At 44.8% G+C, this 27,496-nt stretch overlaps 1 protein-coding gene across 5 annotated transcripts; it reads right to left on the bottom strand.

Annotated features, from left to right (window-relative positions):
• Window positions 1-895: 895 nt before the first annotated feature.
• Window positions 896-27,496, bottom strand: PAK6 (p21 (RAC1) activated kinase 6). 5 transcript variants are annotated; one of them, XM_021556028.4, is made up of 10 exons: window positions 26,847-26,921; window positions 26,182-26,246; window positions 17,347-17,555; window positions 12,900-13,502; window positions 9,236-9,727; window positions 8,858-8,991; window positions 5,974-6,100; window positions 5,663-5,788; window positions 4,862-4,996; window positions 896-2,934 (listed from the first exon to the last, which is right to left on the bottom strand). In XM_021556028.4, exons 3-10 carry the CDS (start codon window positions 17,548-17,550, stop codon window positions 2,767-2,769), a joined length of 1,989 nt encoding a protein of 662 aa, XP_021411703.2. In that variant the 5' UTR covers window positions 17,551-17,555; window positions 26,182-26,246; window positions 26,847-26,921; the 3' UTR covers window positions 896-2,766. The 5 variants fall into 5 exon arrangements, with proteins under 5 accessions (XP_021411703.2, XP_077640429.1, XP_021411705.2 ...); XM_085580065.1 differs by lacking the exon at window positions 26,182-26,246 and adding an exon at window positions 27,358-27,491 and having other exon boundaries at window positions 1,823-2,934; window positions 26,847-27,045; XM_077784303.2 differs by lacking the exons at window positions 26,182-26,246; window positions 26,847-26,921 and adding an exon at window positions 27,358-27,496.

Raw genomic sequence — 27,496 nt, 5'->3', positions numbered from 1 at the left:
GCCATCTTCAAAGGCCTCCTGGATGCTGATTGCCAGGGCTATGCCAGCAAGGAAAAAGGCTTTATACCAGCAAAGCTGACAGGAAGGAAAATAAAAGGGAAGCATTCGAGGGAAACATGACATAGAACAGTGGCAAACCTGAGAAATGAGTGCACCCTTGTAGAAAAGAAAAGATACTCGGGGAAAACAGCATCTCTGAGCATAATTACCCACTGAATAGGCTCCAAGCCTGTCAGAGAAAGAGGCTACACCTTGTTGTACAATCAGATACATGATTATACATGTATCTGATACACCAAGCATACATGAAATCTCAACCTGAACACTACTGCAATACAAATTCCAAACCTGCTCTGCATCCTCATTCTCCTGCCTGGTGCCTGGGGAAGGAGCTGTTGGCCCTGGAGATGGAGCTTCAATCTTTCAGCTAATCTAGATTTATCTCAGGATTTATGTTTGATTCCACACTCATCTAAGTAATGGAGCAGTTAATTGGCGCTGTGCCATGCATGAACTGCAAAGAGAGAAACACAAGAAGCAGGAATTAAATTCTACACTGCACAGGAAGATGGATTCTTTCTGCATTCCTCACAAATATGGTAATGAGATTTTAAAATTTTATAAGATACTTGAATGCAATTTTTCCAGGTCCTTCCCTCACAGTGTTTTGTCAGATTTGGGCTAAAGTATAAAATGGTGTTAAATGCTAAACCTGTCATCCCTGTCTCCAAGAAACTTTTGTTTCAGGACTCAGGATCCAGGCTCCTGCCCCAGTCTCCTCTTGTTTTAGAAGCCATATAGCCAAAGAACAGGGAGGTTAGAGCAGACTCCAAGGTCCACACTCACATCTCTGAACTACAGACACATTTTTAAGCATCTCAACACAGTAACAGGCTTATGAATAAATCAAGAACTACTTTAATTTAAGACACAAGTGCAAAGGATTCACAACTAAAGACAAGCAGGACTGTTTGTTTCAAATTATAAATTTTTCCAAGTCCTGCTTTCTTTGCATTAAAAAAAAAAAAATCAATATATCTGGAATACAGAAACATTTTACATCAAAAAATTTCCAGTGCAGCTAAGGAGGAGCTTAATGAATTAATTTCAACCAACTCCATCAGCCCAAACTTAGACATCCAGTCTACAGAAACCCCCTATGACCTCTCTACTGGCCATGGGTGAGACTGAGAGAGTGATTTTGTCCTTCAGCAGGTGTGTGAACCAGGGGGATGAACCATCTCTGGAGTTGTTCCCCCAGGAGCGTTCCTCTCCCCATGGGCTACAGAGCCAACCTACACATTCCTCAGACTGGGTGCCCACCCTTTGATGGCTGGCAGCAGTGCAGATGAATTCCATCCCAAATTACTTCAAGTAATCAACCATGGCTTCAATTTTGAAGCAGGATCTGTAGCTGGAGCAAATAGCAGAGGACAGAGGTTATAAACATCTTCTGAAGAAAATGCAGTTCTGAGGTCAGTTTCTGAGACAGCAGGACTGTCCTGAGAATAACTAAAAGTCCAAAACCTTGGTATCTGGAGTTTCAAAACAAGATCCCAGCTCCACATCTACGAATATATTCTTGAGACCTCACAACAACACACACCACCATCACTGTACAATGTTAATCCCGACCTAAAGCCCAATTACCTTGAGGATCTTACTAATCAGAGAGTGCAGCATACAAAATACCTAAAACTATGTCAAAATAACTGAAAGACCTGTTTAGACAACCAGAAACCTTCCAGATGTAACGGGCTGATGGGGAAGGGCAGACCAATAGCCAGACAGCAGCACACAAACACAAAAATCAATCCTGGGATACGAAGGATAGCTCAAATATTTCCATTTGGTCTCCTACAGCATCCCCAAAATGCTACCCAGTAACTGCCCCAGGGCAGCACTTCTCAGCCTCTCCAGGGAGAAAGGACTGGAGAAGTAAGCCACAGGAACATGCTGTTCACATTCCAACCAGCACACAAACTGTTACAAATGGTGAATTTTTAACCATAAGATCCTGGTGGTAAGAGCACCTGGTCTTCATAGAGTCCACTTTGAGGACTGTATCCAAGGGTTTTCCCCTCCAAAAGTTTAAAATCATGAAATGGATTCAAGATTGACCACTAAACTATACACATTCTGCAGCAAAAGAGAAGCATGTTGATGCAAGAGAGCCACTTAGAAACAAATATATACATATCACATCTGCTCCCTAAGGAAGTGTGTGCAGGTTTCTAGATCCATATTTAACCAAGGGAAATTAAAATAATCTGTGAAAAGGTCTCAGAGAGAAAAAAAAGTCTTTGTGCATTGAGTTTAAAGGGGTCTGTGCCCCAAAGTGAGTCAGCTCATGGCTCCAGTGCACAATGAAGGAAACAAAGATCACATTTCTAAGTGGGAAATATTGTTCCAGCTCAGTAGTCAGCAGCCCGGGTGTGCAGAAACCCACAGACATTCAGAAACACAACTTCAGACTCCACTTTCGAATGCCATCCTTCAGCAGCAGTGATCCACAAGCCATGGAATACCCGCTTTATCCTTGAGACAGACTTGGTCTCACTTAGATCTAGTCTGTATTGATTGTCTTCAGCAAAGGAGAAGCCACAGAAGGCTGAGGATGCATGGACAGGATTCACATTTGTCCTCCAAAACAATCACTGTCAAGTTCCAAGCACCATTCACAAGTTGAGACTGCCTGGGGTCTTAATTTTTTCTATGTATTTTTTATAAACATTCCTTTTCCCTAGAGCTTCCCCTTATAAACAGTCAGCAGGTGGAGGTGCGCTTCCTGTACTGTTGGATAAGGGGCACCAGGCACTCCGGAAGTCCCGTCTGGAGCAAAAAGGGGTGATCCAGAAGTTCTTGTGCCGTTGCTCTTTCCAATGGATCCCGTGTCAACATCCTTTCCAAGAAGTCTCTCAGAACTGGGGAGGTCTGTGAAAAAGCAACCAACCAAGTCAACCCTGCAAAGGGACCAGGCACAGCTCATGCAACACCAGGCTGCTGAGGTGGGTGTGGTTAAAAGGATCCTGCACATTCCCATCTGTATCCCTGTTTTTCCAGCAATGTGACATGGATCACATGCTTTTCATGCTATGGACATGACTTTCTGTCACTGCTAGGCACAACACTTAGGTTGCTTTCTTTTGAATGGGATACAGTCAATTAAGCTAAGACTGCCTGCCATATCCTTCCATTTGGGTTACTTCTGCTTCCCATTTTGTTACTTAACCTTTCCTGGATTTCAGTTCAAAAACTCAGCAGGGCACATCACTTGAGTGGGAAGGGGGTATCAATCCATTCTTTTACTGGTCACAGATTATGGTAGTTAAGGTTCTAGGTTCGGAGAGCCTGACAAACCCTCATGTTAATGGTACAAGAAGATGAAGAAGCTGCAGCACCAGTACCAAAAAGATTAACAACTTCACAGCTTTGTCCTTTGGAAAAGGTGCAAAAGCCAGCCCCAAGCACATGACCCTGCACATCACTGGCTGGTTTAATCCTCTGCATCATTAAAATGGAATAAAAAAATGATCTTGGCATATATTTATTTATATAAATATATTTATATTTATTAATGCTGATAATTACAACCAGTTTAGACTGGGGGCATTTTCCCAGCTCTGGTTCCCTTAGCAGATCCTGAAATACTGTTCCCACTGAGATATTGCTCATCTCAGGAGCACTTTGGATGACTTCACTTGGGATTGCCAGAGAAGTCACTGCACAGCTCAGAATGAGTGCCAGGATCCAGGCTGTATGCCTGTCTATAAGTCTGCCCATCCTTTAGCAATGCAGCAGGGATTATCCTAGGTGGCATCCCTTTAACCTGCTGCCCCCAGAACTGCAGTCACTGACCACAGTGAGCCATGAATGGGCACTAGAACGGAGGGCTAGAGCCACAGCTGGAGCTGCACTCCAGCAGGACACTGGGGAGGATGCCCACCAGCCTGTAAATCGGAGGTTTGCTGGAAGCCAGTCTGCTTCCCAGTACAAAGTGGAGCAGAGCAAGACCGTAACCAGCTCTGGCTGTCAGAGCCCATGGCATACCCATGTCACCAAGCAAGGCATGACCCAGACCAGGATGGCTTTATACTGCCCAAGAAGGGCAAGCACCAGATCCAGAATATGACCATGAAATTTTAATTAGTGTTGCAAAAGCAAAGAGGAAAGAACAGCTGTTGATGTTGGAATGTATGCTGTTAGTTCAGCAGTCTACTCTCTTAAATAATTCAGTTTTAGCAGCTGCAGATGCTCTGATTAATTGGAAAGGCTGGGTAGCTCAGGATGTTGCAGAAGCTGTTTGATCTCAGAGGCTGGGCATGGAATGAAAGGAAGACTCCTTTAAGCGGGCACTGAAAGGTGATCACTATTTCTTATGTCACTGCTACTTTTTCCTAAGAAACCATGGAGCCAAGTGCATCTTCTGAGCTACTGCAGTGTCTCCATGAGTTTGCATCTGTCCTGAGCTCTCCTGCTCTGACCATAATGCAGCCTTTGAAGTCCTGAAGGCCATGAAGCTGAAAACTCCCAAGAGCAGGGATCCTCCTGTTCCCTTCCCTGGAAGACAAGCTACTCAATCAATGTGAGTAAGCTGGGAACTGCTGGGTCCACCTGAAGCAGCTCTGACCTGCACGCTCCATTTATGCCCAGGTGCCCTCACACTGCCAGGGCTGTTTCCTAAAGCAGCCACCAGCTGTCAGCAGCAGCTTGTAGCCACTAAGACCCCAAGGCCAAAGCTGTTCCCCAAGAAACATGTCCTAGCAAGACCATTTCCACAGACAGCTGCACTGGGAACAGCTGATACAGATATTTGCCCATGATAACCATCAGGCTTACAAGTGTTTGGCAGCATGCTCACCCTGTGGAAGTTTTTCAGTTTGGGAGGAGGGCTGTCACGGAGTCTCTTCATTGCCTGGACTGGAGAATCACTGAAGTAAGGGGGTTCTCCATCTATCATCTCTATCACCATGATCCCTAGGGACCAGATATCCACCTGTGGGAGACAATGTACATCAATACACACACTCCAGAGGAGCAGGTCCTTGTTTTGTTACTTTCACAAAGACCACAATACCCCACCCGTGACAAATGTTACCAAGAGAGTCCAACACTGATGCCCCTAATGCTTTTGGGCTCCTTACAGGGGTTTAACAAAGTCAATTTTGCACCCAGGACTGAGCCATGCTGATGTTGCAACATGTAAAGGTGTGCAAGTAACTGCTTGTACCTGGCTGGTTGGTAAACAAAACTAGTCAGTCTGCTGCCACCTGCCCAGAACTCCAGAGTTCTCATGTCTGCTTTCCCTAAGGTGAGCCTCGCAGAGCTCACGTTTCGCCCCTATTGCTTTATGGAATTGATTTACTGATCCCTATAATGTCACAGACTGCTCCTTGCTCACATTGGTCCAGAGCAGATACAAGTCTATGCCAAGCTTTACGTGTAAAAATAGAAATTGTTGATGCCTTATTCCTAGAAGCAGAACAATCTCATTTTCTACTGATTTAGGAAATATTGATGTCATCACCATCAAACCTGTAGTCATAGTTGGGTTTATTTTCTAAATAGAATCTAGACACTTCCTAGAAAAGCCAATAGTTATTTTCCCATGACACTTCAGAATATTACTTGCTCTCCTGCTATTAGGGAGGCGGTCCCTTACCTCAGTGGCATATGGTATCCTTGCAATGACTTCTGGAGCCATCCAATAAGGAGTACCCACCAAGGATTTTCTTTTAGGTACATCTTTACTGATCTGAGCACAGAAGCCAAAATCAGAGAGTTTGACCTGTACAAAGAGAAAAAGCAACCAACCTTAAAAAATAAGCCTTAAACAACACAGAGGGAAACACCACAGACAAAGATGACAGAGTAAGAGGACAAGGGGAAAACAAGGGATTGGGACCAGAAAGGAAATAACAGACAGAGGTGCAGCAGCAGAAGACAGGAAACAATCTGGCTGAGGAAACACACCCTGCCATCCAGTGTCAGAAGAATGGAGTCGCTCTTGATGTCTCGGTGAATGACCCCCTGAGAGTGGAGATAGGACAGAGCCTGCAGCACCGACTCACACACTGTGGCAATTTGCTCCTCGTTCAGCCTGCAATTAGAGACAGGGGACTTAAACTGTGCAGAGCACAGTGCCCCTTCACAGGGGCACAGGGGTTTAAACACAGACACTTTGGTTCCCTATGACTATCACCATCTCACCTTCACCATTCTTCCATGTCTGTTACTGAGGAAAACATTTTTACTTGATGGTTGACAACTTTTATGTTTTCATAGGTTTAATACCAAGAAATTGTACTTTGAATTCTGTACTTATGTTCATCCTGCAAGATGCTGTTTCAAGCAGTTCTGACAGGCAGCAGTGCTGCTTGATGCCAAGGTGCTGCAGTAACTGGTGAGACAGCTTTTTTTAAGCAAATACAGTAAAGACATTATTCACAAGGCTTATTGTGCAACTGGATCCACAAAACATCCAAATGTGTAATTTGACAAGAACTATAGGGATCCTTTAGGATCCTTTAGGTGTTTCCTGCAGACACTTGGGGTACACTCACACCTAACTAAAGATAGCACAGGCTACAAGCAGGGAAGGCACTACTGATTTCTACCACTGTTAGCACATGGAATATGAGCCCTAAGAACCCCCTCTTTAGAAGCTGTTGCTGTTTAGAATAGCAATACAAAAACCTTCACAACTGAGTGAAAATGATAGAAATGAAAATTCTCTCCTGTACCTGGGGACAGTGACAGCTCTGCATTTTTATGTGGAGCAATGATAGAAAGTAAATAGGCAGTGGCAGTAAATAATTTCAAAGAATAGCTAAAGTACCCAATTTGAGTACTGTGGATTCTCAGCCTGTCTCTAGCAGTTGTTCTGAACAACCCCTGGTTGAGGACAGAAATGAAATGTCCTCAAATTTGGGTCTGCAAGTGAGCCTAAGAAGAGAGCACTCAGAAGGCAGAACTGTGCAGTGACCCAGTACCTTCTAAACCCATAACAATTCCTACACCATCAGCTGAGAAATCTACACTTGTGCTGTTTGTTTGGCATCCCATACCTTACTCTTCCAAACCAGGATAGCTACAAGGTTGTAGCTGCACTGTGCCACACTGATGGCAACTAAATCTGAGTGATGTCAGGGGGCTGCTTCTGCCTTTAAGATTTAACCTGAAAAGGGAGAGGGACAAAGGCTACCTGTGGGACTTCCCAGCACAGAACCCAATGTTCTCAGGAACAGTGCTTTTCATTTCACAGTGCCTGAGCTGATCCACCTGAAAGCCCTGTGGTTCCAGAAGATCACAAGAGGTGCACTTTCAGCCTGTCATGTATGGAATTTGGTTTCAGTCAAGTGACTGCATAGTATTAAAACAGATTTCTGGAGGATTACCTCACTCCTGGAGATGTAAATCACTTATCCCCCTCAGCAAATGTTTAATGACTGCAATGATGGTATTTTTCCTTCTTGGGAAAAACTGATAAAGGTTTGCAGCTTACTTACAGCTATAACAGATCCTTCTTCCATCATGAGAAAAAAAAAAAGCATTCACTAACAGGTTCAAAGGAAGCTTCCTAAAACAAATCTAGGCTGAGTCTCACTGGTGGATATAAATACACAGACCCTTCATAAACCTCTTCATCACTTTTTTTTCTGTAATTCAATACTAGCCAAGAGCTACAAGAGTTTCACTGGCCCTGTAAGCTATAACTGAGTACTTCTCAGGATTAAATGTTGGCTTGCAGACCTTGAGATACCTCTGAACTCAATTCTGGAAGGGCCTGCCCAAGTAAGTGTCTCCAGGACACTCCTTCCAGGTGGGGTTGTGGAGGCTATAGAGGACAACGTGGCTCTTGATGCCTATCAAAATTGTGCTTCCAAAACACAGAAGCCAACAGAGCAAGATACATGCCTTAAATCCACCAATCAGAGTAAGATACATGCCTTAAACCCACCACAGGACCTAGGCCAAGCACTACAGGTATACTGTGATTTTTAAAAAACTGAATACAGTTAGTCCTAGAAATATTGCCTAACTGCAATCTAAGGTCCTGAATCTTAAAAAAAAAAAAAAAACACAAAAAAAAAACCCCAAACAAACAAACAAATAAAACCAAAAAACAAACAATTAAAAAAAAAAAAAAACCAAAACCTCTCATCCTACAAACTTTCTTGGTCAGTCTTTCCACTGGCATTCCCTGCCCCAGTTTCCAGCCTTGCAGAACTGCTCTGAAGCAGGAGGAGGTGCTCCAGAGTCATGGGTAAGACACAATCACCCTAACTGCATCATCAGAACACCTTCTGAGAGGGACCAGAGGCCATCTGAGAACAACTTCTTTGCCCTACAGAATGCTTTGGGCACTATTGAACATGAAGCAGTGTAGATAAGGAAACAAATTTAGGAGAGTGTCCAGTAGCTGCTATCTTTAGGCAATGAAATTTGGGAAGGAGTCCAGATCTCAAGGCTCTGCTGCACTTTTCCAGAGGAGTTAACGAGGCTGAATTTGTGGCTAAGGTTGCACCACTGAAAACTATTTCTGCATGCTCGTTAATAGCTATTCAATGAAGTTCCTGGCCAGGATTCAACAGATATAGTAAACAACACTTTTTATGAGCACTGTGTTTTACAGGGAAGGTCATCAAGGAAATGACTAGTGGGTTATCTAAAGGGATAAATGAGTCCCTTTTACTTCAGAAGTATCATCAAATATTCAAAATGGATAACAGTTATAAACTGTAGTAGTTTCAGGGCACGGCAAACCCAAGATCTCTGAGGGAATCTATTTGTCCCAGAAATCCCCCCTCTGCTGCTCTTGCTCTCCAATGTTGACGTCTGGGATTTTGCTTTATACCTGATCTGAGACACGATATCTGTGAGGGCTCCTCCCTGCAGGAACTCCATCAGCACCCAGAGCTCCTCTCCCACAAGGTAGCTCTTGTACATCTCCACGACATTGACGTGTTGATAGTCCCTCATTATCACCACCTGTAAAACCACAATGGACACATGACCACCACAAAAATCACTCGCCACACTTCATCTTATCCAACCAAGTGAGCACACACGGCCCTGCAACTACAGCGCAGAGCCTCCATCCCCCCAGCAATAGTGGTTCTTGGTATGAGCATACCACTACTAAAAGGAGGACTATCCTGCTCTTCCCCTTCCTTTTGCCACACTGATTGCTCCAATGAGGACAGCAGAATCTCCATGTTTTCAGCACACTCACCTCATTGAAGAGGAGCTCCCGGCGCTGCTGCTTCCTCAGATCCATCATTTTCACGGCCACCTGGCGCCCTGAGTGCTTCTCCCGAGCGATGCACACAATTCCTGTGGAGCCTTCCCCAATCTTAATGTAATTCTCAAGCAATGTCCTGGGATCTCCCTGGTCCACAACCATCCTGAGGGCAGCTTTGAACTGCTCATGAGTCACAACCACAGGGTCCTCGCTGGCTGGCTGCCCCTTCCCAGCAGAGTCCTGGGGCAGGTGGAGGTTGCTGGAACTGGTCTGGGTCTGCCGGTTCCTGGGGGACCCCGCTGGGGAGGGCCGGCCTGGTGGCACTGCCACAGCCTTCTCTGCTGTTGGGGACTTCTGGGGGGTCCCAGCTTCGGAGATCATCCTGGGGAACTCGGAGGCAGGTTGGTCTGGGGGGAGAGACTGGGCTTTGGCTGCAGGGCTGTGCGGGGAACCCCACTGCTGGGGCTTGAAGAAGGCATTAGGCTTCAAGAAGAACAGAGAGGAAAGCGAGAGAAAAAACAAAGTATGGTTGGATTAACAGAGAGGTGAGGAATCAGTTCTGTGGCATCCCACTCTGCCCTAGCACACCTTGGAGCAGACTGAAAACAAGAGCTTCATTCTTGGCTCCAGGTCTGCCCAACACATGAGCTTGGAAGAAGATCTCCTTAGATGCAGATCTTCAAGAATCCCTTAGGGAAGGGGTGCAACACTTTAACAGCCTCCAAATTGAGGCAGTTTAAAGGGAACATGCTTTAAAAAAAAAAGACCAAGACACAAAACCCACAGAAAAAAAACCCAGCTGCTAAAAAGCATTCCAACCTTGCCACCAAAAATCAGGGGCAACCTGTGCTGCAGAGAATTTGAAAATCCTTTATCCCTCCGTGCCTCTGATCTTGCTTTGTATAAAAGGAAAGGGGATTCATGCCAAGGCTGTAAATCACTTTGAAGTCTTGGCTTAATTCCCTTTGGGTAATTACACTCTGCCTACTGAAAACACTCTCTGCACTTTTCAGTGGTATCTGCAGAGCATTCCTGTTGATCAGGCATGGAACTAGCTCTCCACTTCGGGAAAAGCACCAGGCACCAGGACAGCTGGAGGCAGCCAACATGAGACTCCAGCTACACAGAGCCACCTGCCACCTTGCTGGCTTAAAACTGACCTGCAGTGAATTTGGATTAGCAATGCTCGAGGTTTTTGGAGACCTCCCACTCAAATGACAAGCAGGCCCAACCCTATTTAGTGTAGGAGATGTAGTAAGATCACAGCCCATGGGAATGTGGCTTCAGGATATGCATTCCCATGCCAGGAAGGATAAATACTGTCATGCGAATACTCACCCTGGAAATGCTGATTAAATAAAATTCAACATCATTTAGCAGGTGGGGTACAAAATATATTATATAGGTACATATATGTATGTGTAAAATATACAGAGAATATGTATACAAATATATGCAAAAGAATAGTAGATCTGTCAAAGAAGCAACTTCAGAAAGAGCAAACCCATCATTTATATTATAGGGCAAAATTGAAACTTCAAAGCAAAAAGCTTTTTCTCTCTCACAATTCAGAGAGATTATTAATAAAGTTAATAATATGGGCATGGGAACTGAAAACTGCCAATCGAGACTTTTTTATAAGAACATTCATTTTCCTTGTCTCAGACAGGGAATAATTGTGTAGGATTTAATTCTATGCACTTTGGGTTTTAATCAAGGATTTTTGTCAAGAGCAGAATCTGCATAAGCCTCACACACAGAGAGGCCCTGGAAAACACGATTTAGCAGCATCAGGGCACAGCACAAACACAACTGCCTGTCAGGAGGTTCCTTCCTCCCCATACACCAGCTCCACCCCTGCAGTCCTGTGCTGACATGCTCACAGCAACACAGAATTTACTTCCTAAATTTTGTTTTGTCTCAGGAGAGAGAAAAAAACCCACATTTTACATAACTCAGAGCATGCAGAAGGGCACACAGCATGCATGCAAGCTCACACAGGTTTGCTTAACCATGTATAAGTACTGTTTCCTGCTCCTCTAATCTGACAGTCCCCATGTACATGTTTTCTGTCTTGGGACATTTTGAGGTATCACTAGTTCTTCCACTCCTTTCTTTCATAAGGAGGGTGCACTCAAACTTACCATGGTGCTTTTCAAGGCACCACCTTTCCATTTCAGCCAGCTACCCAGTCAGCTGGTAGATTCTCCATCTCTGGAAGTGTTCAAGACCAGGCTGGAGCAGCCTGGTCTAGTGGAAGGTGTCCCTGCCCATGGCAGGGGGTGGAACCCAATGGCCAACCCAAACTGTACCAACCCAAACTAGTCTGGGATTCCATGACTCAGCTATATCCCTGTTCCTTTCATCTGCAATTACACATTTCTTACACATCATCAGCTCTATTAGAGCAGGAATCCCAGGTTTTCATCATCAGAGGCTGGTAAGAACATCTTAGATAAACAACTACTAGGGATGGCACAGATCCTCACTGGAGCAGGAAAACAGACTAGTCTTCAAGGTCTTCCCTACTCCTCTCCTCTGACAAACAGCTGGAGTTTAAACACTCCCAAGCACATTCACTTGGCTGGTAACTTCCGGTCCCACTCCTGGGAGCGCCGGGCATGGCAAAGACACCGAGGAAGACAGAAGTGGCCAGTTCTAGGTACTCAGGGGACAGGCTCAAAGCAGTGTAGATCAGCCCAGAGGCACTGAGACAGAAGTAAGCACAATCTGCAATACACAAGGACTGCATTCTTTCAAAATCCTCTCCTTTGGCAAGGAACCCCACTGTGCCCAAAGCCTTGAGCCTGGATCATTATACAAACTGCAAGAAGCTGGACTGGAGACATCTCCCTCCAACACCCTTCAGAACAGTCAGGTTGGTTTGGACAGTGGTTCCTGCATCATCCTCCCATTTCAGGCATTTCACAGCTGTTGGGAATCAGCCTGGCCCAGCACCAGCTTTGAAGCCATCATACAAGCAAGGCAAAGAAGACGGATGCTGGGTCAGCCCAGAATGGAAAAGAAGCAAAGGTTGCATTTCCTATCCAGTACCAGGAACAAGAGATTTTTCAGTTTAACAAGAAATGAGTCATTCATTCAGGACAGCTTTCCTGGGGGAGCTGTAGCTATGAGCTGTCCCACCCTCCACAAAATCCAGCAGTCTGACTTCCTGTGTGACAGCACCGTGGGTGCTGATGCAAACCCTGCTGCTGTAGCAAGCCTGGCAGATACAACTATAACCAACACATTCTCCTGAGGTAGTTCTGGTTTGCACAGGCAGACAAATACACTGCTAATGCAAATCGTGGCAATTTCCCAAATGGCAAAGGCTTTTTGGGGCCAGCAGAATGGCATTGCAGTTATGCCTTTACCTCACAGAAGGTAATGACTAAGACCCCTCGTCCTTCCCAGCCCACGCTCCTGCAGCTCCGCCAAACCTTCTGCTGGAGATCTGGCTGCCATCCTGAGCTGTGCCTTGCAGCATCTCGTGAAGCTCAGGCGAACCGCACATTTCCCCTGCTCGGGACTATTTTGATTCCAGCATTAATCATAACAAGAACAGATGGTTGCCCGATGTTTGCAATTAAATTGGCTGCATATGTAACCTCTGGAACTGTAAAGTCAACATTGCAGCCCAGTGAATAACCCCTACCTTGATCTGCAGAGGAGGGCCTGGCTTATTTGAGGTGCTGGTCAAGGGGAACACGCTGCGCAAGAGCCTCCTCTTCAGGCTGTTCTCCCGCGATTTGGAGTTGGGGCTGCCCTCCCCTGAGGGTCTGGCGTTGGGCTGTCGCTGAAGCCAGCCCTCTTCCGGGCTCTTCATTGCCGTCTCGCTCTCCCCCGGCACAGCAGGCACATGCTGCAGCCCAGAGGTGCGCTGCAGACAGCTGCCATCGGCGCCCTGGAACTCCGATGGCCCCAGGGACTGCGCTTTTGTCACCATCCCGTTGGGATGAGACTGCCCGTCCAGGCGGGATTTGTAATCCGGCCACATGGTCTGCCTCCGGGCCACCTTGGACCCACCATTGCAGTTGAGGTAGTTCCCATACTTGTCTGCCCAGTCTCCTTCAGGACTCTGAAGGTACATGTCTGGTGGTCTCTCATCTCCCAGGAGCCCAAGGGACTGGGCTCTCCTCCTGCTGGTGGGGCTCCTGCCCCTCAGAGTGTTCGAGCTGATGGCAGAAAGCTTCTGGATGTCATTGAGCAACCCAGAGATGTAGCCTTCCACTTCCACGGTGCTGCCCCTCACCACGGTCTGGTAAACACAAGGAAGGCGAGAAACAAGTCAGAGTTTTAAGAATCAAGGCTCAATTTGTCTTGCCAAAGGTTAGATTTTGTTAAAATAGCCAAAGACAACTCAAGGAACTCAGGAAAAATGACCAATTTATGTCTTTTGTTTCATTGTCCTTTACTGAGGGAAAGAAAGTCCTTGGGTTACATCCTGCTGTCAGAGCAGCAGTGCTGTCAGCCAGAACAGTCAATTCTGCTGTTGTGCTCACATTCTAAAAGACAATATTAGAGCAAAACTGAGATATTTCAACACTCCTGGCTTTCTTGTGCTGAAACTGTGTGACACTACATACATCACTAACGCACTCGCCAAGCTCCTGAAATATTAGTTCTCAGAAGTTCCAGCATGCTGCAAGCTCCATTTGCAAAACTCACCTTTGCTGTGCCAACACCAGGTTCATCTCTCCCCTGAAGCACTCTCCATAGCATTGTAATCAGCGTCCCTCAGTCTGCTTCTCTACAATTTCTGCTAATACATCCCAATCCTGACCAGTGCAGACCGTGCTGTTCCAACTCTGCCTCCCTGCTCTGCCAAGCTATTATAATTAAAAATTATGAACAAAGGGTCACAGCAGCTCACAACTGCCTTGTAAGCAAACACTGAAGAACAAGGCTTCCATCCAAACAGGCACCAGCTCTGTGCAGTAGGACACTTGAAGCTGTTGGTATATTATATAGTGTTCTACCTTGTTTTTTTTTCTGGAACTGAAAAGCTTACAGAAGCTTTTCTAGTGCTGGGAACCAAAATATTCATTTCTCCACAGAAATTTGCAGCAGAGGATCACTCCTACACTTTCATAAACCTCTGCCTGAGGAAAGTCCTTCCCTGGAGTGACAGCAATCTCCTGTTTGCTAACTGAGCTCCAGGGATCTTCTAAACATGCTGAATTAATTACACTGAGACTAATACTTAGCTGGTGCAACACAGTAGCTCCAGTAATTTCAACAGAACACCACCACAGTGCACAAACGAGTACCTGGTTTTCTCAGTGTCTGAGAATGAAAGGCAGAACAGAAGATTTTTGTTCAACAAGGTGAAGAAAGGACTCACTCCATGGCACACACACATTTCCAGCTGCAGCTGGAAATTCTGGTCTTCACTCCTACTCTCTCACATACCCCCCTTCCTCCACAGCCCAGCTGCTGTCACGGAACAATGTGCTGGGGACATGAACTTTTTGTCCAAAATGGACAAAAGTAATTCCAGAAAGAAATGGGTATTGTCAAAATAAGAAGCCTCCAACAACATGCTACAGCCTCTCCAGAAAATCCAGTGCAGTGCTCTTCTCCCCTTCTAGCTAAAACTCCCTAGAATTAGACTCAGGTCACTCCCAGGAAGTCAGACCTAGCCCCACCAGACAGGAAAGATGGGAGTTAATCTTGCTTTGCTGCTGTGTTTAAGGATTGCATCAGATTAGTGAGGAAACAGCCAAATTTGAGCCAAATGTATATGGAGTGCTCTTACATAGCTCATGCCTTACTGACCAAAGCTGAGAAATTACAACATGAAATGCACTTTTTTTATAAGCTACACACAAACCCAGGAACTACTCTGATAATTTAATCCAGGACTATATACAAGGGCTGAGCCAACTAGCACTAATTGCTTGATATCATTGAACAGGAGTTAATTCAGATAGAGTTTACCAGAAACAGTCAGCTTTGTTATGCAGTCTATGAGAGTGTTTGCATTTGGAATTACTGGGAAAAACAGTTTAAGATGATTCTTTAGTTTTTTAAAGCCTGTTGGGTATTCTGTCCTTGTTCTCTTAAGGATTTGCATGTCCTTTCAGCTTTTACCATCCTTGGGTTTAGTAAGTCAGACATGAAAGTCCTGACCAGCATAAGGCTCAGGGCATACTCCAGGAAATTTCTTCACACACATTTGTTTCAACAGTGATGCCTCACTATTTTTTGGGCATCCATTGCCTAATACTTAAGGAAACTTGGCTTGCTCTGGAAATGCCATCGGTGCAGTGCCCAGAACCTCACTGAAGCCAGATACAGGGGAGTGCTACCACTTCTCCCTGACCCAAAGCCCCCTACCCTGTGATTAATGAAAATTGGGTTGCTTGATATGATTCTTTTCTTGATAAATCCATATTGGCTGCCAGCTATTACTCGGCTATCTCCTTGGAAGTGGCTGCAAATAGATTACTTGCTTATTTGTTCCAGTCTCTTTCTGGGGATAGAAATTATTCTGACTGATCTGCAATTCCTTGAATTTCATTAGGCCCAGCTGACTTGAAAATATGCAACTTCTTAGCTAAGTCTCATTTCTGTTCCTGCTCTTTTCTTATTCTGGCCTGCATTCTCATCCCTTCCTCCTCATGCTAATTGTCAGCCCACTGATCACACTTAATGAAGACCAGAGAAAAATCATTAAACACATAGGAATTCTTGGTGTCATCTGTTAACATTCTTCCAAAACCAGCAGTGAACAAATTCTTTCCTTCATCCTTCTTCCCCTCTTCATTGCACTCATGATGTGTTCTTAGTGCCCTTTATGTTCTTTGAGAATAACATCTCTTTTTGTGCATTGGCCTTCCAGTTTTGCTCCTACATGAATTTCTTTTCTCTTTGCCCTTTATAACTTGACCTAGTTTCCACCCTTCTGAGCAATCCTCCTGCAGTTTAAGCTCATTACAGAGCTCCTGATCTAACCAAGTTGGTCTCTTATTACACATTTTATCTCTCCACTGGATTGTGCTCCTATACTCTACTACATTCTGAACCTCAAAGCACATTCAGGACACCAGGCAATACCTCCTGCCTTTTTTTTTTTTCACCTATTCTTCTTAAGCAAGTTTTTCCCTTATAAATCAGCATTCTGCTCAAAGATCCTGATGAGCCATTTCATTTGCAGGTTTGATTATGTACTGAAGCTTACATTAAACCAAATATAGTCCTCTTTAGTACCTATGCTTTAAACACCTGTACACAAAAAGCTAAATATATTAATCTGATTGCCAACTCTTTTTTATATTGCTCCTAAAACCCAAGTAGCAACATCTCTGTTTTACAACACACCTTTCAGTTCTTAGGCCCCTGAAGGCTTTTGTTTCATTTTTTTTTTTTTTTAACTGGGAACAAAAACTTTTCCCAAGCAAGAAAGATTTAAGCACAATATTTCTGTCACCATCTTTCATTTAATTTCCTAAGAGGTCATGAAGCTGCCTTTTCCCACAGCATGTTCCTGCTGTCACTCACACAATCTCCAGATGCCAGTACCAGCAGCCATCTAAACCCACCCATCTACAGGAATCACTTCTTTTTCCTTACTGAAGCACATTTTCCCATTACTATGTCCCACTTTCCATTAAAATGCTGGTTTATTAACCATTTTAGCCCAAACTCTAGTTTAGTCCTTGTGGTACTCAGCTACCCATGAACTGCAAGGCAGTGCTACATTGCTTTCTTTCCCACTTAGGCTTCCCTGGCAACTTAATTACCAGCCAAATTTGCTCACCCACGAGAATGACAAACCTTCTAAAACAGGTCTCTCCACAAATTCTTCTCTTGGCTTTCCTGTACAACAGCTGGTCCTGTCAGCTACCACAGGAGCTTTCACAGGTCCCCATCACTGTGACAGGCAGCCAGATGGTTATTTCAACAGCGACAGCAACAGGTCAGGATCCTACTGTCCTCACTCCTGATGAAGCTACTATCACCTTGGGCTATCAAAGCCTGCTATCTACTGAATTCCATACAGACACCACCCTTAGTCCCATTTATGGGGCACCAGAAACAATGCCTCAACTTGGAGGCAACTCCCCGAGGAACAGGAAAGAACTGTCTCCCTCCCTCACCTTCATAGGCTGGAGCTGCATCCTTGTGATTCTTGAAGGGTCTACCACAGGCTTGGGGCGCCTCAGCGTGTCCAGAATATTCTGCCATTGAGGTGGCAGGCCCACAAATTTGCCCTCCTTTGGGTCAAATGAGGTGTGGACACGGTGCTCAAAGTTCTGTGGGGCCGAGATCTCCGGGCGTTTCTTCTTCTTCTTACGGAACATGATGCCTGAAGGGGAGAAACAACACTGTCAGTGCCTATCTAGGACTGAAGTGCCCAAGTAGTAAAATCAGGTATTAATTCTATGATTTAATTATGTTGTATTGAGAACATTTTCCAGTGAAAAGCATTCTACCAGGAGTTGATCACCTGCTTTTATAGATGAGGAAACAGGCACCAAGACAGTGATGATTTTGCCCAAGGCCACCTTGCAGGTTCATGGCTCAGATGGAATTTCTAGTGACTTCCTTTATTTTTACAAATTCATATTTACTGATAAAACTATTTAAAAAGTAATTAAGAGATACATATTTATATTTTACCCGCTCATACATACATTAAATGGCTTTGGAGTCCAGCCCGTTAGACAGCATCAATTCCACCACAAGCCTGAAATTTAAGGTGGCAATGAACAGGGCTCAAGTTGTCTTCTCACTGCTTACTCCAAGTAAGTAATAGCCACTTGGTTCCCATTTAAAGACAGCAGAGCTGTTGCCAAAGGAAGAGCTGCCAGAGACTGACTTTGGATCTCAGTTTTTCTTGTTTAGACAGAGGGCTCGGGAGGGAGAGAGGAGGTGGTAGGTGGAAATCAAACTCTGTCAGCAGGTAGCTGAAGAAGCTAAAATTAAAAACTAAGATCCTTTTCCCTTGGGGGCTTGAGAGAGACAGCTTGTGTGAACAGCCAGTGCAAGTGCAACAAGCCAGAAGCACCTAACACTGAAATATACCCAAACACAGGAGACTTCAAAATCTGAATTATGAATTTATAAACAAATTTATAACCAAAAAAGATACTTAGAAAGCTCAGAGATTGGACCTTTCTGAAATTGGGAAGATATGAAGGAAAAGGAAGAACCAGAGTTCTGCATGCAGACAAGAGGTGGGAAAGCTGGAGGACTGCAGTGGATTGACACAACCTCTTCACAAAAACCAGATAGGGAAGATAGGGTGAGGTAAGGAGAGCCAAGTTTTTCACAGTGGGGAGAGGTGGGAGTGAGAGACAGGCATAAATCAAAACAGGAGTGGTCCTATGAGCATAGAAGGAAAAGCTTTCCTGTGACCAGGAGAGTCCAACATCGGAGCAGCCTGTCCAGACAGGCTGGGCAGGCTCCATCCTCAGGGGTTTGATCTCAAAGCCAAAGCCCTGAGTAATCCAGCCTGACCCTCCAAGCTGACCCTGCCTTAATCAGGGGGGTTGGGCTACACCTTTCAATGTCTCTTTCCCCTGAAATGTTCTTTGACTCTATTCACTGCTTTAGAAAAAAGCTGCACCGTTTTTTAAAAGAAATTAATATCTGCCAATAAACAAAAATAATATTTATATGCTCTTCCTTTTCCACAGACAACATTTTTATTGGCATTTGCCTCTCACTGACACTTGCTTACAGCCATGAATGCCATCTCTTCCCTGACATCAGGCTGAGGATTTTTGCCACTTAATCTTCAACTTTGTAGTAGTCACTCTTCCCCTGTACAGGACCTCAGCTTACAACTATTTGTGCTGAATAAATATTTACAAGGGTCAGAGAGACAGACCGCATAGAGAGATAACCTGCTGTGGTGTAGACATGAACACACTTCTAGAGGACACCAGTCCCCAAAATCAGCACATCACAGTGAAATCTGTGTCAAACATTTTCCAGGTTGTCCCACTCTAAACTTGTTTAGGGGGCAAAGTGCAGCCACCACCTGAACAATGACTTTGCTCCCTGGTGCTAGACTGGGGTCTTGAAAATCCAATACACAATGCCTCCCAGTTTGGTTACAATGATCCTGCAAGTCACAGGGATAAGGAAGTGTTTGTACAACAGAGAAGGACCTTTGCTCCATCTAACCCCCCATTCATGCAATCCATCCTTGGTGAAACACCAACTTCACATGCACTGTCCATTTCAACAGCCTACTGAAGATACCTCACAGATGAAAAAGAAACCAAAAGGTTAGGAAAGAGAAAAAAAAAAAGCTTACAAAAGAGGTTAGAAGCAACTGCTCTGCCTAGAAGAGATTTTTCAGCCAGAATAATCTTTGCTTAGAACAAGTCCAATGAAAACCCAAATACATCTTAACGGAGAACTTATGGGAAGGGTGTCTGTGCTCCAGGTCTGTATTGCAGCTCCTCAAACACAGTGATTCATCTCTCAGGCCCCTTAGGTGCTGCTTATTAACTAATAATCAAGACTAAAGTCAGAGGGCAATTCTTTAAAGAAAAAAAAGTGCAGACAATCCCAGGAAGGAAAGATACTCTAATAGCTCGTGGTGTTAGTAGTGCTCAAACCAACAGCTGGAGCTGCTGAGGAGCTTGAGAGCCTCCAAGGAAAGCAGGGAGTATCTCTGTAGTATTACAGCAAGCAGTTCAGTTCTGAATCCTTGACTACACGTGAGTTGTGAGCCCTCCTTGATCCACCTTGACCCAGCCACAGCAATCACAGTGATCTCACTATTTCAACTAGTACCTCCACTTCTCCTCCTACTCTCACAGCTTCAAAATGAGAAGATACCCAGGACACAGCAGTCTTAAGTTTGCTTTTTTAGTGCTTCATGTGGCAAAGGGTCCTGTAATACAGGGTGTTACAAATGCCACAATTATTAGCACTTGTAGCATCAATGGTTTTCTGAACATGTCAGGTATTTCCCCATAACAAGAATGTTTCTGGCTTAAGTATTTCAAAATGCAAAAATTTAAAACTCAGGTGATATTTTGGCCCCAGCCAAAACGGTGGCTCTATTTCACCATCTCAGTTTGCAGAAGCATAAACACAACACTACATTTGTATATTTACATAAAATCCCTATCCCTGACAATCAACATGTGTACTACAGTTGGATCCCATACCCAAAAGCATGCTTCCAAAACCCAAAAAGGAGTACAAACTGAGTTCATGGTCAGTTTTAAGTGTTGGTTGGCATGGCCTGCATCTACCTTATTGGCTTAAAACAGACAGCTTAAAAACAACAAAATGTAATCAGTTCCAAATACAACACACCCCTGGGTATCCAATGGTATTTGCTTTACATGGTCAGCATCAATCCTGGATTATAGAGAGATCAGACAGGTGGTTTAAAGGTAAATTGCATTAAGATCAAATGAAATACATACACTAAAAATAGTTATTTGAAATCCAATGAAATCTCATTGAGGAGGTCTGTATTTAACCAGTCTCCTTTCACTTTGTGGTTTTCATGCAAGATCTATTTACTTGTATTTCCAAAACCCAGCTAAAGAATGTTTATTGTTAAATAAAACACATAAAACCAGGCCTTTTCTAAGTCAGTGAGAAATTCATAAGAACATTTTATGCATATAAGATTTTTTAAATCAAGCCAAACCTGTATTTAAACATAGACAGCATCCCTTTAATATAACAACACAAATACTGTGGCACTGATTTTATAATAATCTACTAGACTTTAGTCTTTCATTCAGTGCTGACAACTGTACTGTAAGAAATGTCACAAACATAAATAATAAAAGTCACTACCACAAGACAAAAGCAGTCGGAGATTGAAATTCTCTCAGCGATCCATTCCTGCTGCCTGGGAAACCACGTTAGGTTTTTCAACTCCAGATATAGCTGTTCCTAGATGATACAGTTCCAAAAGCTGTCACATCTGCCAGTGAGCACGAGAAAAAATCCCACAGCCAGCAGATCCAGAGCAGGGGGAGGGATCAACTGGGAAGGAGGGGCAAGAAGAGAGAGGGGTCAGCCTCAGATGAGAGGAAGGGGTGGGAGGATTAAGGATGGTAGGGGAATGAGTGTTAGTAAGGAAGAGAGGAATGGTTGGGAGACAGGCAACCCGAGGAGGAGGGCGCAGAAAAGAAGCAACATCACCCGGAGGGAAAAAAAAAAAAAAGGAAAAAAAAAAAAAAAAGTAGATAAATGTTATCAGGAGTGGCTTGTTCCAACGCCCAGACAAAGGCAGCAGCATGCACTGCCTTTTCACCCGACCTGCCTCCACCGTGCTCACGTCCAGCCACACGTTCCACTAGGACACCGTGCCGTACGGACCCGTGCTCATACCCTCCCTCACTCACACATGCACTTGATGATAGCACGGCAGCACAGAGCTACTTCAGTCTCACTTGTGCAGTTTCCAGTTAAAAATAAGCTCTCCCTCCCCCCCTCTTTGCTGCAGCACTGAACTCGCTCATCAGCTCATTGCATCTCTATCGCAGATCTGGACGCAGTTCCTTACATTCCTCCTGCCCCGGACAAAGATAACACTTGGTCCCTGGGCTCAAGAAAGCCATTCCCATAATTTCCAAGTCCTCCCACAGCTGATCTGCCAAACTGCTCTGGCCAGCTCCAAGAGGAAAGGGAGAGAAGGAGAACTCTTCCTACAGGACCTGAGGAACTGCAATATGCAGATTGAGTTTGCAGTAGGAAGATGAAGATCCCAGAGAACACACCAATTAAAAGGAAAAATGTATTTCCATATTCTGCTACTCAGGTCACTGTCATGTGCTGCATTGGAAATGGATTACAGGTTAACTAGGCCATTATCTGTGCATGTCATATGCATGTGTTCACACAAATGTATGTGTGAATATGCACACATGGAATTTCACTGCATCCCATACCTTCTAAAATAGTCATGTTTGTCTTCCTGAGGTTTCCAGCACTCTTAGTATTTATAGCAAGCTATAAACTATCATAGCCGTTTCCAAATAAAGGGAAATGACAGGTTAGGTCCCTGAAGAGCTGACAAACCCAAGTGTGACTTCACACAGCAAGGAATGGCAACAAGGGTCAGTGAAAGGGAAAAAGAAAAGCCAAACAGTACAAAATCTGAAACAGGATCTAAGAGTACTGCCCTGACACCTTCTACAGTTGTCTGCAATTCTAGTTTTAGAAATACTGGTTGAAGTACTTTTTTCCCTCCTAAAGGAAGACTGGCTATCTTCTTACTGTGCTATCCCTTTCCTCATTTCAAGTCCTTCCCTTCTATTCCTTTCTCCCTCACCAGCCCCCCATGGCAAAGCTGCGTGTTGGAGCAAAGCAACAGCACAGCAAACTGATGTAATGCTCTAAATCCTGCCCAAACACACACGAGAACACAGATTAATATTACATTAGAAATAAGCTTAGGAAGAGACATATTTGTTATATTGGTGGGTTTATTTCTGAGGAATGAGAAGAACAGCACAACTGGCTTGACATTTTTTGCAGTGCCTCCACTGAACAGGGTCTGAAGGATTTGAAGCTCTCTCTCCCCTGCTCCATTTCCATGCTCATAAATTAGGACTAAAACCCAGTGAACGCCTATTTGCTCAGCTTGTTTGGGACGCTGCTGGGTTGCATACTTTTAGATATGTTTTAGTTACACTATACCAAATTCATTCTGGGACATATATAAAAGCACTTGCAAAGAAAAGACCTCTTGAACTTTCCAAAACCAGCACAGGCATGTCCCAAATGCTAATGGGTTTATCCTTTGACAAATAACAAAGTTTTCCATTATTTACAGTCCCCTAGAAATCCCAGCTGAAGTCACCATCCCATTGTATCTGTCTCTGAAGTCAGGCCCCACCCTCTAGAGGTTTCATCTAAACAGACTAAAGGTGAAGAAAGGGAATTATTATCCTCATTTACAGATGAGACAAAAAAAATTACTAGCCCTTTTTCTTCCCACCTATGTGTAGATTAGCAGATCTATGTCTCCCAAGTATGTCTCCTGGCTGCTTTTTAACTTTATATCAAGGCCAGATCCGGGCCCAACACACCCTGGCTTCCATAGAGAGAAAACATGGGTGCAGGGCCCCAGTGGAGGCCAAGACACACACTGACCACAGGATTGATCTGGACATCAGCACATGGGTCCAGAAGCCTTGACAGGACTAAGCTGAACAGACAGAAAACACACCCAAACCTCAGCTGCAGTCCAGGGCCTTCATTACAAGACCAGCTTTTCCCCCTTGGGCTCAGTGTGTGTGAGAGGGTACAGCCACCAAACGCTGCTGCAGCACCAAGGAAGGCAGCTCACTCATCGTGCCCTTGGCACACAGAGCCAACAGGATGTGTGCTGCAGGTCACCAGGCTGACACCAAAGCCACAGCAACTCTGACCCTTTTCTCCCACCTTTTACATGATTCATGTGGCTCGTGTCCTGTTCTGACTATACCAAACCATGCTGTGCTGCACCTTTGACACTCACCTCACACCCACACCCCTCCCTGACCCCTGTCCAAAGAGCACCTGCATTGTTCCACATGGATTTCCCAACATTATTTTGCCATGAAGGATGCATCAGGGTTAAAAAAAGGTTGCTGTATTTTGCTGTTAATCCAAAGCACCAGAGAACTTCAAGACAGGGCTTGACAGATTCAGGGCTTCACTCTCCACTGTCTTATGTGACAAATCCATTCAAAATCAGCATAAAAGCACTACTGAGATTAGATTAAGAACCTTTAAGGTCCTTTCTCCAAAAATTCACATGAATAGCAACATCTTACATATCAGACAAGAGGTTACACTGGGACAAGCCAAGGAGCCACATCTGGCATGTGGGGTCACATGGCAGAAGAAGGAGCCAAAGCACTGGGCTGCAACACTGGGCACCACGTCCTGCGGCTCCATGTAAGCCATGGAACCTCAGCGCGCTCTTGCACGGCTCGCAGATCCAGCTGCCTCTGGCACGCAGGGTTACGAGGGGGAAGCTGCAGCAAATGTGCAAATAGGCACAGCACAGATTTTACTGTATGCAGGCAGAGTCACACACTCAGGGAGCAGGGCTGAATTCTCACAAGCAAATCTATCCCAGCAGACGCACTGGTGACCACTGTCATGGATCACCATACTTGCTCCAGTAGCACAGCAAAAGGCTGACAGAGACACCCCACCAATCCCCCAAATCACCTAAGTATAGAGATGCAAGAGTTAAACTTCCTCCCAGCCAACAATAAACAATCTCAGTCCCTAGTTATGCTCATCATGTTCTCCCAAAGAGAGACACAAATATATTTAATTGCTGTCAGCAGCCTGCAAGACAGTTTGCTTGTGTTAATCCCACAGGATAACTGATGAGAAAACTCCAGCCCAAGCAGTGCCCCCCAAAACATGGAAAGACAGATTTGCTTAACCCCACAACCTGCCTGACTCTCAGTGCCTTCCTGCTCACTGCTGCCAACACTGAGATGCAAATTTAAATTACAACAGACAAGTCTTCTCCCAGGGAATATCGGTTATCCTGCTCTGTTTGCCATAACTGTGAGTGTTCACATAACCCTCTGTATGTTAAAACCTGAGGTGGACTCCTAACAAAAGATAAATTACTGCTATTGGCTACAGCTACATTCTGTTCATCAATTAATTACAAAATAATCTAATTACTAACACTACAAGTTAAATGGCTGAGCCCTAGGGAAAATGTAATTTCCTGAGACATTTTTGAGGGAAATAGATTTCAACTTTTAGTGTATGGGCACCCTCCATTCCCACTGTTCTCTTTTGCCAGACAAATGGAAGGTCACTCTAAGAACAACAGTACCACTGGTAAGACCAAATGGCAGTGCATTAGTCCTCAAACCATATGGTAATCCTGCAGCTTTAGAAACCATAATGAGGAATTCCTTAAAAACAAGACCTGTACAGCCAAGTGCTGATTTTGTGCTCCACTGCACTAAGTCTATGACATTATAGCTCAAAGTCAGTGAGACTGGTGCCGGAGCAGCCGTGGTGCCACAGACAATGAAGCTGCTCCCCAGTCCAGAACCCCCCAACAAGGTGACAGAGCTTGCTGCACTCTCTGCAGCCCTCAGTGCTGAGCAGGACAACTCCTGGTGAGCCTTCAGCTACTCCTGCTCACTTGTGTCCTGTTCAGGTACAGAGCTCATGTGCTGCTCTGAATGGGATGGAACTTCAGCAGGGTACCTCTGTGGGTACCCAAAAAACCCTCAAGTGCAATACAGAGCTCAGAGCCTGGCTGTGTATTTTAAGTTGCCGTTGGGCTAAGCTAGTCCAAGCTGCTTTAAGCAATTTTGTTTAAAGCAATTTACACAAATATTTAGCTCTTTTCTCTGCTTGTGAATTTCCCTAAGCATATTATAGAAGTAGGTTAAAAAGAACTCTTTTTTTTAGATTGGAGGCAGGACAGCCAAACTTAAAAAGAATTTGCCTTAATTTCATTCTCCTTGGGAATGAAAACTGTTTTGTGACCAAGCAAGTGGTTGTTTCTCACTTTGCAAGCCTTGGCAACAGGACCTAGGGTGGCCTTCCCAGGTACATCCATACTCACACCATCTAGACAGAAACAAACTGCTCTGTGCACGGAGCAGGTTTTCCATCTGGGAGCACAGTTACTAATCCAGCAAGCTATTTGCTGACAGCTCTTTCCACTATTTGATCAGCTTTGCTTCTAGATTCATAAATCATTGTTCACATAGCATGCAGGATGTATATACCAAGGCAGCACTCAACATTAAAAATAATATAAAGCTTCATCACACCATCAGGAATGAGACTTTTCTGTAGGATAGGGCTGGAGAGAGAGCGAGGCAGCAGCTTCCCTTCCCCAGCAGGCTGTGTTAGGGGCTGACAGGTTGTACCCAAACAGAGAGCTCAGAAAAGCAGACAAAGAGTGGGCAAAGGTCTCTTATTCTCCGTACATCCCCCAACTTCACCTGAGAGCTCACACTCACCAGACACAAATTGCTCTTCTGTTTTTTCAGTGCTCTGTCCCCAAATACATTAAAGCATTAATGCCCTGGCAAAAAAGAAAGCAAATATTAACAGACAGGACTGTTTTCTGTCACTGCAAATACCTGCCTGTATGCACTGGTTACCTGACAAAAATAATTAAATACAAATGCCCAATAAATCCGTATATTGTAACTTAAATAGAACAAGATTAGGCAGCTTTCAGCCAGCCAAAACACACACACCCAGCCCCACATGAGTACTCCAACATAGCTTCAGGAAGTGTTCTGAAAGGAACCTGGGCAGCAGAGCCACCAGAAGGTTGGGAATACACACAGGAAGGGTTTAACTAGACCTCTCTGTAAGGTATGTCGAGGGTCCTAGCAGATGGAAGATACTTAAGAGCAGATAGTGCTCTGTCTCCTGTAAAGGCGATGAGTATGCATGTTCTTGACATGCTGTCTGCTCTCTCAAGCATCATCCCGAGTAATTTTTAACCCCTTCTTCACCCCAAGGTTTTAAGAGCATCATCCTGCGAGATTCAACAAAGCATTTTTCCTCCACATTCCCCATCCTCTTGAGTGTCAGTTGACTAAACTGCCAGAGTTCAGCCCCACACGTTGTCTCACCTCACAGACCCTGGAAAGTAAAAACCACAAGATCTTACTGGCAGTCCTGCTGCAACAATGCTGGTGGTGGACAGTTCCAAGGGAGAGGAGGAAGAAGAGTCTGGAGGTAAACTCTCCCACTGTCATGCAGTAAAGCCGATTGGAGGACGGTGTTGCTGGGCTATAGGAGTAAAGATGAAGCAAACTCCTTCCCAAAGGAATCTGGCTCCCAGTTTTTCTTTCCTTCCAGAAGCATCCCTTGTGAGAAAAAAATTGTATGACCCCCCTGAACTATTCCACTCTCACTTCACCCCAGGCGGGCACTGCCAACACACGTGTGATTATTACACTAATCCTTGGCAGTGGTACAGCTCAGCTCCGAAGGTAAGGGGTTAAGCCGAGGCAGCACAGCCACTGGGAAGCAGAGACTTAGTTTAAACTGACAAACCCAGTCCTCCGTAAACACAGGGAACAAATCCCACGAAACAGCGGCCATTAGGACAGTTGTTCTGGCTTTAAAGCAAGTAAGCAAATCAATGTTGATCCCCGAATCTGCGGGAGGGCGCTTACCCCTGACTCCTCATTGCTCCGTGACCAGAGATGAAGTGAGAATGCTCCGCCACCAGAATCCGCTGACACGCCGATAAACTTGAGAGAGAAAGACGGCAGGAGAAAGCGGGAGAAGAAAAAGGGGTGGAGGCAAGTCTGA

This window comes from Lonchura striata, chromosome 5 (genome assembly GCF_050655825.1).
Source record: "Lonchura striata isolate lonStrDom1 chromosome 5, ASM5065582v1, whole genome shotgun sequence".
NCBI lineage: Eukaryota > Metazoa > Chordata > Aves > Passeriformes > Estrildidae > Lonchura > Lonchura striata.
This window is presented reverse-complemented; position numbering and strand designations above follow the sequence as displayed.